General features: G+C 33.4%; 2 protein-coding genes across 2 annotated transcripts in view; one reads left to right on the top strand and one right to left on the bottom strand.

Annotated features, from left to right (window-relative positions):
• LOC129219996 (legumain-like) overlaps positions 1 to 12,715 on the bottom strand; it is a 30,685-nt gene extending 17,970 nt beyond the window's left edge. Inside the window, exons 1-3 of the mRNA XM_054854321.1 lie at positions 12,138 to 12,715; positions 5,819 to 5,916; positions 696 to 777 (exon numbers count right to left, since the gene is read on the bottom strand). Coding sequence (XP_054710296.1) covers positions 696 to 777; positions 5,819 to 5,916; positions 12,138 to 12,290 — 333 coding nt within the window. The 5' untranslated portion in view covers positions 12,291 to 12,715. The remainder of the gene's footprint in view (positions 1 to 695; positions 778 to 5,818; positions 5,917 to 12,137) is intronic.
• A 6,102-nt stretch (positions 12,716 to 18,817) lies between these two features.
• LOC129220125 (coiled-coil domain-containing protein 85B-like) overlaps positions 18,818 to 21,986 on the top strand; it is a 28,495-nt gene continuing 25,326 nt past the window's right edge. Inside the window, exons 1-2 of the mRNA XM_054854469.1 lie at positions 18,818 to 19,025; positions 19,579 to 19,830. Of these exons, the coding sequence (XP_054710444.1) occupies positions 18,870 to 19,025; positions 19,579 to 19,830 (408 nt within the window). The 5' untranslated portion in view covers positions 18,818 to 18,869. The remainder of the gene's footprint in view (positions 19,026 to 19,578; positions 19,831 to 21,986) is intronic.

The raw sequence follows: 21,986 nt of genomic DNA, 5'->3' as shown, positions 1-21,986 counted from the left end.
TTTTGACGTTTAACACTGCTTAGAGCCCTTAAATAGTGCAGATATAACTTACGTGCTTAGCATGGCAATAGTGTAAAACATGGCACTATGAAGTAGCAGTTTCATTTGCAGGTAAAGGGCAGTATCTGCAGAAATGAGTTTTCGAAATATTTGAAGAAGCGCGTTTTTGATTCAATACTAACGATAGGGAAATGTTTGAATTCAACGTTACTTTAGTGTTTCTTTTTTTTTCCAGCGGAAAACAAATAAACGAGCTTGTACAATAAAGCTAAGATACAATAGATGACAAAAACGTAAAAAAATGAAAAATTTGCAGTTACAGTACTTTACTGGCGCAAGACAGAATACATAATAGAGTTATTTTCCTTGAAAAATATGGCTGTCAATGCATAGCATAGCCTTTTTGCTGAGAGGGTTGACAAAGGGTATTTATAAAAATGCTAATGGATATTTATAAAAATTGTTTTATAAATTCTAACCAGGATCAGCAGAGAAAGTGTTCAAAGGAAGGAGATATAAACACAGTATCATGGAAAGAGCATTACTCTAAACACGCACATGCAATTTTCTGCACAAATTTGTGTCTTATAGTATCAAAAATCAATACACAACTCATATATTATTTGGTCAAAAAAAAAAAAAAAACATTAAAAAAAAATGAACACAAGAAAAATTAATTAATTAATACAACTTACATTTCCTGTATAATCATGAGGAACACCTTTATAAACATCTTTGCCTTTAGGATGATTGATTACAACTCCTGGAGTAGGGTTCCTAAACAAAAGAACAGTTATAACAGTGAATATGTGATTTAAATTCCAATTTTTATCAATTTTTTTAAAGCACCGATTTTAATCCAAAATCACAGTTGAAAATGTTTTAAGCATTGAAATTGATACTCATCAGTGGCACAAAGTTTACTGGAGCGAGGTTAGTTAGGACAGTCCTTACATGCAGGTAAATTACAATATTAGGGTTTTGTGCAGGGCTGGTATAAAAACCGAATTTTTAAAAGAAAAATGAGAGAAAACGAGCTGATGTGTGCATCACATGACTTCCTTTTACTCCAATTTAAAGTCATGTTCCCATTAATTGGCAATTTTAATATGATTCAATAGTTTGCTCTCTAAATATCACCAACAGTGGCAAAAGAAACCAGATTTAAAAAAAAAATCGCCACTTGGCGACCAAAAGACTGGTGATATATCGGCAAGTGTCCACCAAATTATAACACAACCTGAGTTTACATCGAAATCAACAATGATTTCCCCCCAAAAAGGGGCAAAAGACCCCTTTAGAAACACCCAAATGCAACCAAAAGGGGAGGTGCACAACTAGACTCCACTAGGAGTCTATGTACCGAATTTCAACTTTCTAGGACATACTGTTCTTGAGTTATGCGACATACATACGCATATATGTACATGCACACGTCACGAGAAAACTCGTTGTAATTAACTAGGGAATCGTCAAAATGGATATTTCGCGTGTCTATACGTTTTTAGGCACTTATCCATGTGTGGTTCAGTCGAAAAAAAAACTCAACATTCATTCGGGGGTGAGTAAAATGGAAATTAAAGTCGATTTTTGAGTGATAATGTTTTCGCAAATACAATACTTTCTTTTTAGTAAAAAGAAGTAAAAAACAGGGTTTTTTTTTTTTTTAAATAAGGTTTTTTTTGGTTTAAACTGGATTTATTTGGTTTCTATAATTATTTGTAAGAAAAACAATATTAGGTACAGATGTGATATACCCCCCCCCCCCCCCCATTTGGCGACATCCGATTTTTTGCACAAAATTGAAATATTTTTCTCGCCAATGAGGCGATAAATTTTTAAGCATGGCATCCCTGGTGAAACTAATCTGTGGTTGGCAACGCGAAGGCAAACTTGTTCGAACTTGTTTACTTGGGTTCTTTACTTGGTTTTACGCAGGAGAGATACGTGTTGTTTTGTGCAATATACCTTACAGGAATGCTTATTTTGTGTTAGTTTAGATTCAGTAGTTGTGTTTTGAAGTAAAAACATTAGAAAATGCCAGTTTCTTCAAACTTGAAGGTTAATTAAAAGTTAACTCCAACGTGGTGTGTATCTGTAACGTGCCATTGTCATATGATGTATTGTTTTAGACTGAGTGTGAATATTTATACCATATAAAAAGGTAAGTTCTTTATTTTAGAATTCAAAAAAAACCTCTCACTTCCAAAATTCTTTGTTTTTACAAATCCTTGAGAGGATCTTGTAGTTTTTAACTTTATTTTTACTGTATGTAAATTAATTTTACAGAAATAGTACGGTTATTTTGTTCTAAAAGTTAATTCTTATCGATACCACGAATTATTTAGACATTCTATTAACGTACCTCCTTTAGGTACTGAATTTTATGTTAACAATTGAAAGTTCTTTCGGTTGTACTCTTAAAAATGCTGAATTTTATTAATAAATCTGCACAATAATGGTGCATATTTCACACTTAAAACTGTGTCATTATTGTACACTGAACGGAAGGAGCCACCCTTGGGTGTCTCCATGAAAATATACATAACTGTGACCATACTCAGACTGTAATGCATATTAACAGTCGGAGGGATAACTGGCGAGCCAGAGGTCTCATAGTACTTTCGTAATGAGACCGAGGCAGGTCTCATTACGAAAGTACTATGAGACCGAGGGCTCGTATCCCGGAGAAATGATGAAAAAAAAATTAATGCATTAATTTCGACTTGTAATTAATACAATAATTTATTTCATTGTATTTTAATAATTTTACAAAAAACCCCGGCCCTGTACATTTTTGAAGCATATATTCGTGATGTTTTTTGTTGTTTTTATATATATTGTGTTCTGAAGTGCTTTGATCATGTTTTTTTATCTGATTTTTTCCTGTTGGCGCTAAAAAAGCATCGCTAAGAACGATGTATGACATATGTCGTCATACATCGTTTTCTTGGCGACGCTTTCTTGGCGCCAAGAGGAAAAAGTCGCCAAGGGTGGGGTATATCACATCAGTTCCCAATATTATTTTAGGAAATTCATGAAGATTTTATGAATTAATTGTTAAGGAATGTTTAACATTCATATTCGTACCTATTTTTTTCATAATAATTAATTAAATAGTTAAAAGTAAAATTTAATAATTTCATTTCCTCATACTTGGAGATTTCTATAGGAAAATATTGTTTAAAAATGTTTAACTAGTATAAAAAATACATTACATAAATGGATCTTTGTATAAATAATAAAAGCAATAATTTACTGTGATAGTTCAGACATTATTAATTACAGATAACCAAGAAAAAATTCTTGCAAATGAATTTCCTCATAATCATAGCTATCTACTATAAATAAAAAAGTTAAATTAAAATCATGGCTTCTTAAACATGGAAAGTTTTTGCAGAATCTGCAAATGAATCATAAGTCCGATGTACGTTATGCAACTTTAAAAAATCAAAAGATGTAAACATATTTTTTTTAAAGATTTGAAAAAAAAAGTTACAAATTGTAATTTATAGAATTGTAATTATATAGAAGTTTGGTAAGACCCCATTTGGAGTATGCTGTTCAGTTTTGGTCTCCTTATCTTAAGAAAGACATTAATGTATTGGAAAGGGTTCAAAAGCGGGCTACAAGGCTAATAAGTGGACTTTCCCACTTAGATTATGATTCCAGGCTTAGAAGGCTAAAAATGTACAGTCTTGAGCAAAGAAGAGACCGAGGGGACATGATTCAGCTGTTTAAATTTATTAAAACGAAAGATGTTACGGGGCTAAAGTTTAGCACTGAAAACAGGACAAGGGGTCATTGTTTTAAGCTATTTAAATCTCAGGCTAGCATGGATGTTAGGAAAAATTATTATTTTAGCAGGGTAGTGGAACCTTGGAACAGCTTACCGGAAGAGGTGGTAATGAGCAAAGGAGTAGACAGTTTTAAGAGGGCCATTGATCTTCACTGGGGATTGTAAATTGACTAGGACCAGTCTAGCTGGGCCCAGAGCCTGTTGCTGGTCGTCACTTTTGTATTTGTATTTGTATTTATTTGCTTAATACAAATACAAATACAAATGTGACGACCAGCAACAGGCTCTGGGCCCAGCTAGGCTGGTTCTAGTCAATTAATTAGTCCCCAATGAAGATCAATGGCCCTCTTAAAGCTATCCACTCCCTTGCTCATTACCGCCTCTTCCGGTAAGTTGTTCCAAGTGCCCACGACCCTGCTAAAGTAGTAGTTTTTCCTGATTTCCAAGTTAGCCTGAGATTTAAATAGCTTAAAACAATGACCCCTTGTCCTGCTTTCCCCGCAAAAATTTAATCCATTTACATCTTTCATTTTGATAAATTTAAATAACTGAATCATGTCCCCTCTGACTCTCCTTTGCTCCAGGCTATACATGTTAAGCCTATTAAGTCTGGTTTCATAATCTAAATCTGAGAGTCCCCTTACTAATTTAGTTACCCTTCTTTGAACCCTTTCCAATACAAAAATATCTTTCTTCTGATAAGGCGACCAAAACGGAACAACATACTCCAAATGAGGTCTTACTAAACTCCTATATAAAGGCAGAAGGACTTTCTTAGATTTGTTTGAAATAGATCTATTGATGAACCCAAGCATTTTGTTGGCTTTGTTACTAGCAATACTGCACTGTTGACTAAACTTGAAGTCCTGATTTATAATGTATCAATGACAACAATTATAGAAACAGGACAAGTGGGTTTTAAGAAAATCATTATGCTTTGCATTGTAGACATTATTTCTCCTGGTTTAATGCATTTAGGAATACAATTTTTTATCAAAGAAAAAAAATCATTAATTAGATTTAAAAAAAGCCACAGAGTACAAACTTAAATAAAAACACTTTATCAACATATTTTAATAATGAAGACGGTCATAAAAATTAATGTTTACTGATTCATCCACTTGTTACTTGATCATCAAAAATGTGTTGTTGAAGCAAATTTGCGGCCCCTGAAAAGTTTGCTGCCCTAGGCAGCTGTCTACTCTGCCTATTGGATAATTGGGCCCTGCATTCAGTTACAGTAGAAGACCGTTATAGAGCACACCTTGGGACCAGAGCTTTTGCGTTGTACAGGTTTTTGCATTGAAGTAATATTCAGACTATATCTATATATTAGCACTTCAGAATGAGTTTAAATCTGCAACGAGTATTAAAGCACCCATATTACAATCAGTCATTCACAAATAAATATGTTTCACAATCATAAGAAAGTGAATTATCCTGCACTTCTGCCAGCTTCATGGTTTGCATAACAGCTGCATTTCCAAGAGCTATCTGATATTTTCTGTTTACTGAGAACACTAATTTTCATTTTAAAACTTTGAATTAAGATGGAAAGGTGAAAAACTGTTTTTAAATATAATTGGCTAACAATTTTTATGTTTGCAAGACAAAACAGAAGGAGTTTTTTGACTTCAAAACCTATTGTTTACTTCTGAAAAGTAGAGCGGTTTAGAGAATTGCGTTATATAGGTCAGCGTTATAACGGTCTTCTACTGTATTGTTATTAGCCATAGTTAAAATGTATGCAAGTGGTATTGATTTTTTTAAGCTACTGCATACATTATTATTGTTTTTAACCTATTTTGGGTGTTATGTGCAAAAATTGCTGATCCGTGGTTACCATGCCAACCTATTTCGCAGATAATCGGGAGTTTCTGTATAGGAGAATATTCTTTTGACTCACACCTCTAATTCTAACAAAACATTTCATAACCATTCCCAGACTCAGATTAGAATACAAAATAGATATAGAAGCATATGTAGACCAACAAATCAAGTATGAAAGATAAAACTTACTCCTCATTTGTAGCTAAATCATCCTTCATCAGCACGATTATTCTTTCATCTGGAATTCCATGATTATGCAAAACTTGATATGAATGGCAAATATCAGCCTATTTAGATAAATTATTGCTTTATTATAAGATGATAAATAACAAAAGTAAAAATTTATTACACATAGAGTAAATTCACACTTAGCATTCAATGATTTCATATAAGCTAGAAGAGGGGCAACTAATACAGGTTGCATTCAGTAATTTTATGACACATGAACTATAATGCAAATACAAATCTGCTGACCAGCAACAGGCTCTGGGCCAGCTAGGCTGGCAATCGAATATTCAGTATTCGGTTAGAATTCCAACCGAATATTCGGCAAAATAGAGCATCTACTAATTACTATTTTTAATTAAAGATGTTTTACCAATTAAAATTAATTTAATATGTCAGATTGATCTTTGAGCTTCATATTTTTCATTCTAAACACAAAAGAAAATAGATTAGTTACACTACTGAATAATAATTATCATTAAATTTATAAAGTTGTTTGCGTGATGCATTCCATTGTGAATCCCGAACCCGGGTATGGAGCAAGTTGGTGTACTTTACAAGGTTCTGCAAAAAAAATTAATGTATAAAGGTTTGAATTGAACATTTTCAAAGAAATCCACGATGATCAGAAACATTTTATGAAAAATATGGTAGAAAATCAAACTAATTATTAATTTTATTTTTAATAAGATAAAGTATGAAAAGTAGAAAAAAGAATCTATGAGCCCAGACTCCCCTTATCGTCCTCTCTGAAATTATTTTCTAGCTACGCCGCAGATAATGCAGCATCTTTGCATAGATTATCAGTTTATTGCTTAAGCGTAAATGAGATAAATGATTAATTAGACATATTAAACCAACATAACATTAAAAATTTTAATTTTGAATATGAGATGAATCTGAAAAAAAAGGTTTAGGGGAAGAATTAAAAAATAATAGGAACAGCAAAGTAAGAAGCTTGTCAAAAAAAAGGAGGATATTTTGTCACCCATGTCTATCTCAGTCATATCTCTCTTGTTTTGTGGAGCAAAAACACAGGTATCACCATTTTTAAGCACTACTAAATTTAAAAAAAAAGGAAAAAAAAATTATTTTTCCTACATATATATAGGTAGGGTGACCAGAAAATTTTTACACAAAACGGAAAGCTTTACAGGGATCCAGCCAGAGAAAATTAGGGTCTGTTAACGGACCCTTTACAAAAATCTAATCAACAGAAACATCTTTCACAAATTGTTTTTTGAAAGCGAAAATCTGAAACCACAATAAGGCATATTTCTGTCTATAAATAGATAGTTTTTGGAACCTTTTTTAAAGTTGTATGGATCAGTTTATCCAGGATCTGCTAATTTTACAAAATAAAAAATTTAAAAAAAAGGCAGTCTTTATATTCCTGCAAGCGATAAATTATTTTAATACTGACAAATAAATATTAGACTTGTTGTTTGTTTCGTTAACAGCTGAAAGTCAGTTTTGTTTTCAGCAAGGGCGCAATATGCAAAATTTTAAGGAGGGGGGGGGGGGGATCAGATATTTTCCCCATAGAAGCCGATTTCAGTACAGATTAGTTATTAAAATTTCACATTTTTAATAACTTATTCATTAATTGCTGGTGAAGAAATGTTTTTACATTTTTGCAAATAAAAAAGTACTAAAAGCTAGGAAATTTTAATTTCAAAGGGGGAGGGGGCTTGAGCCCCGCTTGCCCCCCCCCCTCCTTCCTTATGGGTAGGCTTGCCAGACGTCCCGGTTTAACTGGGACAGTCCCGGATTTCAGGCAAAACTCCGGTGTCCCGGCTGGCTTACTTCATGTCCCGGAAAATGATAAATTTGATAAAATATGACCAAAAAAGTCTAAAAATAAGAAACTGAAGAATTATTTAATATAGTTAGTTTGTTTTTTTTGTAAAATTAACATAAATATTAATATATGAAGTATTTTACAACAAGATTAAAAAGGAAAAAAGTTCTGGCCAGTAGAAATTACATGAAAATATATTTCAAATTTTTATACCTCATTTAATTGTGGATCACCTTTGGTTTTAGTTCAAAGTTAGTAACCATTTATTCATAGCATTGAGAAGAAAATTCACATTAAAATAGGGATGCCCCGGATAGTGATTTTGCCGGATGCCGGATATCCGATGCCCCCTTACCTGCCGGATTCGGATATCCGGTATTTCGATTGCATTGCATGTTCGCATATTTTTCTACAACGTCGTTTCAAAACAATAAATCAAACTTGTTCCACATATCATTTCTTTAAAAACATGTTAAGTACATTCAAATGTACTTTTTTAGAGCCTCTATATTTTAATTTAGGAATTGTGCTACATATAAAATGAAACATTAAAATATTGTTTTATTTCGACAGATTTTTTCGAAAGAGACAAACTTTCAGCAAAAATTAATTCTGTATGTAATGTACACATGGTTTAAACTTTTAATTATTCATAGTTGAAATCTTAAAGGTCGTATAATGAGTCGTATTTGTTGTTAAATTTGCATGACGTGTAGAAATTTTTTTAAACTTCATCATAAAGTAATACATTTTCTTGTTTCCAATTTAGAAATAACAAAAAATAAAACTTTGCTTTGAAATCATTTTTATTACAGATAATACACGTGTAAAATTTTTCTAACATACAAGTTAAAAAAGAAAATATTAAAACAGGACCAGTTTGACTCAAAAAATAAATAAACTTAAATAATCAACTTAAATTTTACTTTAATTCCAGAAATGAAGGTACATTTTCTCTAAAGATGCAAATTAGCATCTTAAATACAGGGGTGCCCCCCCCTAAGAGCAAGGGCTCACCCCCTAAAAACCATAAATACCCCCCCCCCCCCCATATTGGTTTCTTGAAGGTTCTTCATCCTTTTAGTATCAGTGAAAACGGAAGTTTCCACACCGTACTACTCTAAACATTGCTTTGTTTCAGTGCAACTATTCCGCATTTTTCATTAGTTTCTTTCATTCTTCGTTTTAATGTTCATGAGATATAATGGCACCAAAGCGTGCATTACTAAATTATTAACACACTGTAACTATATTATTGTTTTATTTACATGTCTCTCTCCCATTGACCATTAATTTTGTAAATCGTAACAGATTTTTATGTTGAATAATGCAGCTTTTTTTATGCAAGAAACGGTAATATATAGTTAAGAAATGGTTTAAAATAGTGTAAGAGGTGTTTACAAATGCCTAAAATTTTTTAGTGTGTTTCTAAAAATCCGAATTCATACATTTTTCTACTATGCTAAATTTCAACTTACGCGAGAGGAGTAGTGGAATGCATTCCTCCCGCAAGACAGAACTTGACTGTATTTTAATTTTCAACACGGACGCTCCTCCAACCTCAAGCGCTTTGATATGAACCAGGGTTGGGTTTTGGACTGTCCAAAACTGGTTTAGGACAGGACAGGTGGTTTTTACCGTCCAAAACTGTCTTAAACTGTCCAAAACTATGATAAAATTAAAGGTGTGTAATCTAATCAAGTTATATTGACTGCAATATTCGTAATGCATAAATATAGACATAACCAAGGTTTAATTAATGAGTTTTTTTATAATATTTTTTTCTAAAATGTTATTTTTAAAAATATTTTATTTAAAAAAAATTGGCAATAACTACTACATAAAAACTTCCTTATCCAACCTATACTAACTGTTCCTTTATGTAACAGTTGGTAGAGTTATGAGAGGAAATTCACAAAACTACCAAGACAACTAATTTCAGTTCCATTTATAATTGAAAGGAATATTATTAAATGTGCAATATTTAAGTGAAAAAACAAAGCTTAATTTTTTACATGTTTTTTGCAAATAAGTTTTACATGATGTTTTAACGAAAATATTTTTTAAATCATAGATTAAAGAACAAGAAATTGATGATTAAACACTTATATTTTAAAACTTGTGTTATTCTTTTTTTTTAGTTCATATTTTTTAATACATTCTGAAACTACAAAAAATTGTAACTTATTGCATTTAAGTGAATTATTGCGCTGTATTTTGAACACTTTCTTTTGCACATGTGCATTAATGTCGAAAAATTTGGTTTATGGAGGGGGAAAAAACTCCTGCATACAAATTGAAATTTTTAATGAAAAATTTAATTTCTATATAATTAGATTAAAATCAGCTGCATAAATAAACTACATATATATATTCATACTTGAATGTTCACATTGAATAAATATATTAAATAGCCAAAAAAATAATTTTGACACATTTTGTTCGGTTTTTGATATTTTCTCACAAAATATAGTTTTTCAAGAAATAGTTTTGGACACTTTCGAACACAAGGGCTTTGAACAGGATGATAAAAAACTTGCCAACCCTGCTTTTATTTGCACACATGCATAAACATAGGGAAATTTGGTTGCTATTATCAAAAAAAAAAAAAAACTAATGCGAAGAAATTGAAATTTTAGTCAAGAATTCAACTTCTATATAACTAGATTCAAATCAGCTGCATAAATAAGTTGAATGTCCTCCATTGAATAAATGTTCAATATAAAAATTTACTTCGATACATTTTATTCTGTTTTTGATGCTTTCTCACAGAATGCAATTTTTCTAAAAATATAGTTTTGGACACTTTCGGACAGTTTTGGACTGGATGGTAAAAACCACGGTTTTTACCCTGGTTTTTACCGTAGTGTCCAAAACCTTGCCAACCCTGATATGAACCATTTCAAGATCGACTTTTCACTTCAGCGTGTTAAAGCAGAGAGAGTGAGAGAGAAATTATTGGCAACATACCGTCAGCAGATTTGCGAAGGAGAGGGGACGACGACGCGGGGGAATGCCAGAAGCTAGGTTTGAAGAGGAATGGTCGTTTTTGAAGCAGCAATTAAAAGAGAAAGCATCGTCGAAAAGTTTATGAAACAGTGAAAGCTTTAACTGGAATTTTTGCAAAAGTAAATTCAAAATTAAACCCTCATTTCGTACGGGATAACCCCATATCAATCCCGGATATCTCTCACATTTTTACCGGATAACTGCCCGGATATCCTGCAAAAACTGTCGGATACCCGGATCGGATACCTCATAGTTCCGGATAGTTAAAAAACCAGCCAGATAGGCTGGATGCCGGATAGTTACCGGATATCCGGTGCATCCCTACATTAAAACAATAATCTTAAATTCAACCAAGAAAATGCACCCTTCTGAATACATGCGACACTTGGGGGGGGGGGGGCACACTTGTGATGTCCCGGTCGAACATTTCAGAAATCTGGCAAGCCTACTTATGGGCGCCTTTGGTTTTAAGTAATTTTTCCTGTTTGTTTTATTATAGCTGTTGTTTCTCAGAGATGTTATTACAAACTTTTCTGAAAAGGCAATGTAAGCATTCCCTCTAATGATTTAAACAATAAAAAAAGAAATAATCATCAGCTTTGTTTTAAATACTACGAAAACCCTCAAGAATGATATCTTCAACAGAAAAGAGGAAAAAAACTGAACCAAAAGTCTTAATGATGCAGTTTGCGCCATCTCAAAATTTTAAAACTTTGTTTTAACAATTTTTTTTTTTGCAAAATTATTTGATTTTTCAAAAAACTTTTTAATTTTTCACAAAATTGTTTGATTTTTAAAAAAACAGACCCTGTAAAAAATTCTGGACTTAGGATTTTAAGAAACAGTATTCTTCAAAAAAAGTTTATAAAAATTAAATTAAACACTTTTCTAACGGTTTGTGCTTATTACAAAGAACAGAAATGAAGGGATTAAAAAGAAATATGGCACCACAAATTTCAATAGATAAACCCATAATAATAGTCACGATTCATTTTTTAACATAACTCGAGAACTTCGACACTGCGCAGTGTTTCCTATTTCCATTTCTCAGACCATGGTAGTCAGATAAAAAGTTTCGAAAATAGCCAAAACACTAATTAAAATTAACAAAAGTAGCTGACATATCTGACAACAGCACCATGTTTCAATAATTTTAAAAGCTTCAGTTATATAGCTATACTTGAAAATTTACCATACATTCTCCACATTTTTACACACAAAATTTTAAGTTGACATGAATTGGAACTTTGATATTCTTTTAATTTGCCAAGCATGATTTATAAACAAATATATCTGCAAAATGTGGTAACTTTTTCCTATTACTAATTGCCTGGTTATATTTACTATAGCTATTTTTTAACTTATTTGATTAACTCTATCGCTGGTCTATATTTTATCATTACAAAAATTGCTAGTGTGAAAAACACTACATTGGTTTAAATTTTAGATTCATTTCTTTGACATTTTACATACCTGATGCCTGTAATTATCCCATCCATCTGATCCAGCAACCAGTACAGCCCACAATTTTCCTTCGGCAGGATTTCTAAGTAATTTTGGTAGAATATTACTATTTACTCCACTGATAAAAACTAACAAAGCTGTGAGCGACACAAACGAAAACATACTTGCAAGATATTCCGAGTAATTAACATTAACTGAAAAAACCCTTCACATCACTGTATCACAAATACAATTTTATACAATATATATCTACAAGAGCTTTTTTTTATCATTAAAATATCTGTAGTAGATAAACAGACATCAGACTTCCCACCAAATCAATTGTAAACAACACGAAAAATCAATATACATCATATGTCCAATTATTACATCACCATGAGCAAGTTTTTGTCATCTCAAGGGCTCTGAAGTGTTTATCAGTTCTTAAAAAAGCTTCACTTTTATCTCATTTTTCTGTTTCAATTTTTTTCAACACCGATAAAGTTTTCACGTGAAATGAGGAATGACATGCAATAGCAAGCATAGGATTATTGTATGCGACCATGCAACTTTCGATTTAAGGCACATTAACAATAACATTTAATCAAGATTAAATTTTGTCTCGGGATCGAGAATCATTTGTTGGGATGGTCAAGAATTACTTCCCAATTCGCAACTCCAACGAACTATAGGGGGCACTGAAGTCACTGTCTAATGGCGGAATTGAAAACTACAACAAACGCACATGGTAACGAAGAAAATGCTAAAAGTGTTGTGATTTTTGTTCGTACGTATGATTTTTTCGCTTTATTCTTTTAAAATTAATTTTCAAAGTCTTGTGGATATTCTGGCCCACGTAGAAAGAAATGAGAATTCAAGAAGCATTACTAAACGTCAAAGATTCATGCAAACTACGTAGTTCGTAGTTCTAAGCAGCTATTTCCACGATGTTGAATTCGATATTTATCAATTCTTGATAAAACTAAATAATAATTGTGGCCTGACAAGAATAACAATTAATGCTAGAAAATTCAATGTGACATTACAAATTGTTATCGAAAGAAGATGATACTTTTTTGCCTTGTTTGGCTAGCGCTTATTTTTTTTTTTTCCATTTGTAGTTGAGTTATTTCTCTCGAATTCCCGAATCGGTTCATTTAAAAATTTTCTGTTTCGATTTTTCTAATTTCTGAGTTACGATTTAATTGTGTCATGTTATGCAAATCATCAACAAAATTCTCACGGATATATGGTGGTAGTTTTCTTTTCAGTTGATTGACCATTATTTCCTTTCACTTATCGAATTCTGTAATCTTACTTCCATTTTATTTCACTCATGATAAAAATTAAAAATGGTTTAACTAAAAACGCGAAATCTCGCCAAGGCTACTTTGCTCGCACAATACTAAAATTAATAACCCTAAACAAATTTGGCGAAACCTTTCAGCTGAGAATAAAAGGAATAAAGTAAATTCTTTCTCGGTTATTCATTTTGTTCTACGATAATATATTCAAGAAAATATTTTGCATACTGTCCATTCCAACTAAATGCTGCTGTAAAATATGGTAAGTTTAATTAATTTAAGATTAAAAAAACCCCCATATTCTTACAAATTCATACAAAACAATAAAAAATTTTACCTGGTGTAACGTTATCCAATTTTGTTAATCCAGAGTTTTCTTGTTTACGCTTCCACCATTTAATACTTTTTTGAAAGAAATAAGGAAAACTAACATTATTTTGAGAAGCTCGAGAATACTACTAAGGGACGAATTAATTTCTGTTGTTGAAGGCGTTCTTAGACATGTTGAATGCGTTACTCAGAACAAACTGACCGCGTTTACGTCAACAGACACACGTGATGCGCAACGTGGCAATGTTTTAGGTGCAGACGCAGTTTTATAAATCACCGCAAGGTAGCGTATTCGAGCGCTGGAGTTCCGAATTCAAAAAACTTCAGTTTCGCTGAAATAACTTAAATGTTTCGAGTTCTTTAATCTGCAATAACAAGAAGGCTGCGTTCGGAAACGATCCACCGGTTACACCGCATGGTTAGTCCGGTGTGGTTATGACGTATTTGGAATTTCTCTAGGAATTCCGGTAGAACAGCTGTGTTTCCGAACGCTCGTGGTTGAACCGCAGTAGTTTTAGTTCAGCAGCAAACGACACTCCAATCAACGCGTAACTTTCATAATAGGCAAGTCACGTGCGTTACGATCAAAACATGAAACACGACCGGATTGGCCAACACAGACTTTGTGACGTTTGTGATCTCGCTAACCGCTTCCAGACAGCGGTGCCACAGGTTGCTACCAAGGGTGCATTCGGAAACGCGGATCGGTCGCCTCGGTGCAACCGTAAGCGTTCGGAAACGCTTGCGGTGGAACCGGTGACGTCACTTAACCGCGTTCGGAAACGCTGCGGTTGTTTTCTGGCGGTAAACTTGGTAGCAACCTGTGGCACCGCTGTCTGGAAGCGGTTAGCGAGATCACAAACGTCACAAAGTCTGTGTTGGCCAATCCGGTCGTGTTTCATGTTTTGATCGTAACGCACGTGACTTGCCTATCATGAAATTTACGCTTTGATTGGAGTGTCGTTTGCTGCTGAACTAGAACTACCGCGGTTTAACCACGAGCGTTCGGAAACACAGCTGTTCTACCGGAATTCCTAGAGAAATTCCAAATACGTCATAACCACACCGGACTAACCACGCGGTGTAACCGGTGGATCGTTTCCGAACGCAGCCCTAGTCGACCGCAAGCGTTCGGAAACACATGCTTGCGGTTGCACCGAGGCGACCGATCCGCGTTTCCGAATGCACCCGAAATAAACAGATATTAAAGACACAACAGTCCTCCAAGTGAAACGATACCTCTGGGGGTGCTAGTACCAGGTAGCTATTAGCTCTTGGACTAGTTCTAAATTCTCATTAACTGCTCGATCCGGTGATGGTGCTGCCATCTATCGGTATACAAAATAATGGTGGCAAGGCACTTAGTATGCAGCCCTCGACATAAAATGCAGTTGAAGTCAGTTGTGACTCTGAATCGAAAGACACAACAGACCTATTCTATCATTATATTGACTTAAAATATCTTCTCAAATGATAAAGATCATACAATGTAATACAAAAATTACAAAGAGGCTTTAAGAAGGGAAACTAAAATGATTTAAAAATTTAATTTTTGGGAGGCTTGAGAGGTCTGAGCGATTATGGGGTGTCAGGTTCGGGTTCTGCTTTTGTTTCAAGTAAATTCCATCCTGTACTGTCCATATGTGCACTGTGCTAAATGAAATAAAATATATATCATATGTAGGGAATGCAAAACAGTGCTATTTTAGTCCTCATCAAAAAATTAACCCAAGCAACAAACTCCTTTAATCAAGAAGATAAAAGTCTGTGAAAACTGTAACTGTCGCTGTCTTAGGGTGCATTCGGAAACGCGGATCGGTCGCCTCGGTGCAACCGCAAGCGTTCGGAAACGCTTGCGGTGGAACCGCTGACGTCACTTAACCGCGTTCGGAAACACTGCGGTTGTTTTCTGGCGGTCGACTTGGTAGCAACCTGTGGCACCGCTGTCTGGAAGCGGTTAGCGAGATCACAAACGTCACAAAGTCTGTGTTGGCCAATCCGGTCGTGTTTCATGTTTTGATCGTAACACACGTGACTTGCCTATTATGAAAGTTACGCGTTGATTGGAGTGTCGTTTGCTGCTGAACTAGAACTACCGCGGTTTAACCACGAGCGTTCGGAAACACAGCTGTTCTACCGGAATTCCTAGACAAATTCCAAATACGTCATAACCACACCGGACTAACCACGCGGTGTAACCGGTGGATCGTTTCCGAACGCAGCCTTAAAAGGAATTTGGGAAGGGGGGAAAGAATTCAAGTTATTTTGTTTTGTTGTCTTGTCAATGTCTACGAAGTTCAGAAAATCGTATGGAAATGTAAGCATGTTATTTGTGTTTACTTCTAACGAATTATAACAGGTTAGTGTACCTGTGTCGGACGTGGGATACTATTCTGAACGATTGTTTCATTTTGTTTAGTGTTTCATTATTTATTATTAACCGACGAAATAGAAAAAAAAAAAAAAAGCTGTATCCAGACGAAGTACAAAAAAGGTTAGGAAAAGAGACTTCTTAAGAATAAAAAAGGAACAAATGAACCAGCAGTGGGGGAATCAATAATCCCCCCCCCCGTTTTTTTTTTACTTGTCTTCTGAGATCTCGTAATGTTTTTTACAACCCGGAGATAATTTGTTATTTTACAAACCCAGTCTACGATGATGCAACTGCTGCTACCAGGCTGCTACGATGAGCCAACCTGAAATTTCAAGCTCCTGTGATTAGTATTCATTTTTTCACTCATTACATTTATATATACATATATATATGCTTTTTTTTTTTTTTGAAATAAACGTATATTACTTTAACCTCCTTGTCATATGATAAAAATTAAAAATGCACCAAACCCTGCCGTTTGTTTTGTTAAATTATTTTCATCAAACTGATGTTGGGTCTCAATTCATCATATAGTTTTAGATTTAGTTCGTTTACATTCAAGATATTGTCTGAAAATAATGTGTTCTGCTTGTCTTACCATGTAATTAAATATTTTAAAGTAAACACTCGAATATTAAATTTTGCAGTATTTTAATTGTTTTAGTTTTGTGTATATTTCATAGTTTTGCAACAAATGAAATATTAAGTATTACTTAAAATTAAATTAATCATTCTGATCAAAGTTTAATAATAGTAAATTATGGTTCAAAAGTACAAATCTTTGAAAAAAAAAATATATATATATGCACAGCCATTATTTGGGATTTGACGAAATATGACATTCTGTGCATCCCTAGAAAACCTTTTTTTTTTCATGAAGAAGATATTGTGCAAAGTTAATGAATAAAGTAGTTTGAACACAAATTCAATGCAAATGTTTTCAATTGGTTTTGAAATAATCTCATGTGAAGATGAATGCCAACAATTGTGTGGTCAACTATGAGACAATTTCAGCATTACGTGTGTAAATTTCTGATACGGCTCTTTTGTAAACATCAATAAAAATTTAGATGAAGTTATTAAAATATCTTTTATTTTTCTTTAGTATGATAACAAAAAATATCTAAGATAATTTTAATAACAATATTTTTGTTGTAGGATAATGCTCAATTTTTTCACAAAATTCTAAATGCAGAGCTCTACATTTGACACACAAAAATCTAATTAAGCTTCAACTCGTTTTGTTTTATAATTTCATGTGAAGTTTGAAAGTGAAATAATTTTTTCATTTGTACATAACATTAACTAAATATTCCATACAGTTTTTTTTTTTGACATTTATATGTTAAGAATTACTTATTCCATTGTGACATAAGAGAGTTACATGTGTAAAGACCTCCAAATTATATTTGATTTAAAAGTTATTTTGATAGTAAGATATGATTTATTGAAGTCAATTTCGTATCACGAACTAAAACTGTCCATGTTTGGGGAGGGGGTGGAGGTATGGCCCAAACTGCACCAATGAATGTTTAAGGGGGATTCATTTGAAGGGTTTTATCTCATTTGAGAGAGAGAGAGAGAGAGCAAAGGATTTGCTTTGTAACTTTCGAGAGGATAGGGTCATCGGTTTTGGTGGTGGGAGGGGGGGGGGGGATGGTAATGCAATTTAATGACTTTAATTTTGTAATACTTGGTACAGTATAATATGCTCCTTTACTAGACGAGTGGCAGATACAAGGAGAGGATTATGGGGTCACGACCCCCCCTCCCCCCCCCTTGAAACTGTAAAAATAATTGGTCTGCATTGTGTTCAACAGGGGTGTGTCCCACCTAGGGAGGGGGGTATTTTCTCTTTTTTGGGGGGGGGGGGTTCTTGCTTTTGGGGCTCTTTGCGATATTTAGGGATGCGGCCTTGATCTTAGGGGGGGGGGGGATGTGACATCCCTGTGTTCAAACACTTTATACCTACAAAAAATGTAAATGATTACAATATCTTTTCAATTCATTAATTTTTTTTGAAAGCAAACATTTGAAGTACTATTTCCTTTTTGCAACATTTATCCCTAATTAGATGCTTTATTCCTCACCTATTTGGTACTTTTTATTGACCCTCAAACAGTTTCAGAAATTTTTCATACCCAATACAGTAGGTTCATTCATGGAGAAGGGCATGGGGGTCATTATTCATCTTGACTCCATCCCCTACAATGATTTTCTGTATCCACCCCTGTACTGGATATGTCACTAATACAATGCATCTGTTCATTTGACCCTGGTTTAAATTAGGTGGTATATAAATGTTTTGCAAGCATAATTATTTGCTCTTATTTTTCATCAACTCCAGCCAAACAATATCAATATCAGTAGGTGTATCATTTATGATCAATTTATTGCAAATGAAAGTGTCTCAAACATAAAATAAAAATCCCACTATCTTTTTTACCAACTACTCTATCTTGTCTAAACAAATTATACGCAGCAATAGATAATAAATCTGCATCATTTTCGGTAGCCCATGTCTTAGTAACTCCAATAACATCCAACTTATCATCTATAAATATGCTTTAAAGTTCTTCCATCTTGTTCCTATTACTGTGAGCATCGGTATAGAAAACTTAAAGGATGCCCAAATTGCTTTTATTTTGTATAAATTATTGCTTAATTGCTGTTATTTACATATTGTTTTGTTACAGGTGTGATATAAATCATGTTTTAAGACTGAATTTTTGAAAATGTGTCCATTTCTATAAAATGGCAGCTCCAACGAATAATAGATTATCTGATGAAGAACTGTTAAGATTACCTCCTCAAGAACTTGTGCGTAAATTACGCAGAGCTGAATCAGAAAACATCAAACTTATGATGAGTCATGGGGCTTTAATAAAAGATGTTAATCAGCGTATGCAAGTGTGTAGCTTTTTTGTTATTACAAGTATTTAACCTTGGAATGTTTTTATTTTCATAGCTTAACAGGGCCAGATTTGGAAATGTGGAGGCCCCGAGGCAACAAAGGAGTGGAATCCCCTAATCAGGGTTCAAAAAGATCATCATATTTTCGAAAATATCCGATACTTTGATGTATATCCGAATATTTTGATAGATATGTATATATCCCATAATTTCAATCATCACTTTAATAGTAAATACCTCCTGAAGTTACTGCTATTTATTTTTTTATGCTATTATTATAATAATTTATGGGAGAGAAAAAGTGTAAAATTGCTGACCCGTGAAAGTTAGGATATTTTGTAAAAATTTTATTGTGGGAGGCCCCTTTGTTGTGGAGGCCTCGGGGCAGTAGTCCCTCCCCTAAATCTGGCCCTGTAGCTTAATATTTTTAATATTCTTTCAAAGTTACTGTGGTTGAGTGAATTTTTGCTCTTACTTTTCAAGTAAACTAAAAGCACTTTGGTGCAAGACAATATTATATTTGATGTGTTTTATTCTTCTTAAAATTTAGGTTCATTTGCATGAAATTCGCAGCCTTAAAGATGCAAATCAAAGATTTCAAGATGACAATCAAGAGCTTAGAGATTTATGTTGCTTCTTGGACGATGACAGGCAGAAATGTCGCAAGCTTGCTAGAGAATGGCAGAGGTTCGGCCGCTACACAGCTAGTGTCATGCGACAAGAAGTAGCAGCATATCAAAACAAGCTTCAAGAACTTGAAAATAAACAACAGGAACTCATTCGTGATAATTTGGAGTTGAAAGTAAGATTTATTGCATGAACAAGTGTTTTATACCATTTTAAAATTGCTTCCATTCAGAAGAAATCAAATTCATGTCATCATTAATTTCACTATTTATTTTTGTGTCTTTCTGAGCTGATTTTTCAGACCATCCCCACTGATCAAAATCTAAACATTGCTCCTGCTGCTCTTGAAAAGCGTTCAAAGTCCTTGATTTTTATTTTTGCTAGTACTTAAGAAAGTACTTTGAAATTTCTTACTGGTAAATAGTTTTTCAGACCATCTGAACTTTTACCAACTGACATAAATCATAATCAAATCACCCTTGAGTTTACAACTACAGTAGAATGATACATACTTGTAAGGCAATATTCTGCAAAGTTTTTTTTTTTTTTTTTTTTTACATGCCTATTTAAAATTACGAGGTAGAGTCCAAAAGTTTGAGGATCAAAGCCAATGAAAAACAAAGCATATAGTTAATGTAAAATCATTTGAAATGTAATCCCCCATGCTTCATTGGTTTTGCCTATATCATGTGATAGAATCATGTACATTGAGACAATAGAAATATGGTTTTTCATGAGCAATGCTGTGGAATTAAGTTTTGCTAGTGTTTGGTTAAAGCACCTTCAGAGACTTCAGAAATACAGTGCTGGATCTGGGGCAGCAAGCCGAGACCCTTGTCCTGGGCCTGGGTCACTTTACCTGGGGACACTTCTGAGGTGTGGTAAACTTCTACCCCAATTCTGTGTGTGGGGGGGGGGAGGTTGTTGGAATTTGGTATAAGAATTTGAAAAATGATGGGTCAGGGTGACCATTTCAAGTTTTTTCACTGCCACTGCTTATTTTGCATCCATTTTATAACTTAATATTTTTATGGCTCAATTAAATAGTGAAAAGCATCTTACACCCCCCCCCCCCTCCCACATCTAAATATTCTAAGAGAAAAAATAGGCTATTTATTATGCAATTCTTTTTTCAATCTTTTTAGCTTCATGAAATGAAATTTTTTTATGAAAAAAAAAAAACTAGTAATTATCCTTAAGCTTAACTTTGCCTGAAATTCTCAAGAAACAAAACTTTCTTACTTATGTAAAACCAACTAAATGGGAGAAATGAAAATAAAGTACCTAAAGACGTTTTTTCCAAGTAATAAATCATTAACTTTTTATTATTTACTTAAGTCTAGAGGATTCTTTTATGCTATGCATACGTTTTTAAAAAATTCGGAGCCCCAGATCCAAGCCTAGTTGGCTTGTGCTTTGGTGGGCATTTTATAATCAGGCTTTGGTGGCATTTTTGTTATGATTCAGTTTTGCATTCATTTCTTTTTTCATTTTTTTAACTATATTTAAAAGCTTTGTGCTTGAATATTTTTACTTTTCGTGTGAAAGTTTGAATTTAGTAAACTATAATTTGAGTTTTCTGTTTACCATAAGTACAGCAGAGCTTCGTTATACTGTACCTCAGTATTCGAAAGAATCTTTATACTGAGAGTGGCCATGTCCCTTATTGTTCTAACAAATATTATTAAATTTTTTTTTTTTTTTTTTTTTCCAGGGTCCTAAGGGAACACACCCTGTCTACATTGCCTGTCTTAAGCATTTAGTTAAGAAGTCTATGTTCAGTAATACATGATATAAGTTTGATAAAACCAAACTTAATTGAAAGGTCTTTTAGCACAATACGCATTTAGAAGAAAATTTTAATTTACTATTTTTATGCTATAATGCAGGTACAAAACATGTCCCCCCTGAGTTATAATAGTTTTTTTTTCTTTCTTTCTTTTAAGTTAAAAAAAAAAGATTTGTTCTTTTTTAAAAGAATAGTGTGAACCTGATGAAAAGGATTACAGGAAACTCCTGATTATCCATGGCCGGCATATTCGCGGCTTTTCGCACTTTCAAAAAAAAACTTTTTTTTTTTCAGTGAGGATTAACTGAATGAGATAAATGCACACATTTTAACTTCAAGTGGAAAAATTATTATTAGACATTCCGATTGCTTTCTTCGCCCAGACTTCCAATGACATTAAACCTTCTAAGATCAAACCTGACTAGTTGAAACTTGATTTTTAAACCGACACTACTTTCTACGTTACATCTCCACTACCTACTGATTTTATACCTAACCTGGTTTCTAATTTTTTTTATCTGCAGTATTTACATGCATAAACA

Source organism: Uloborus diversus, chromosome 4 (genome assembly GCF_026930045.1).
Source record: "Uloborus diversus isolate 005 chromosome 4, Udiv.v.3.1, whole genome shotgun sequence".
NCBI lineage: Eukaryota > Metazoa > Arthropoda > Arachnida > Araneae > Uloboridae > Uloborus > Uloborus diversus.
The sequence above is the reverse complement of the archived record's forward strand: the minus strand, read 5'-3'. Positions and strand labels throughout refer to the sequence as shown.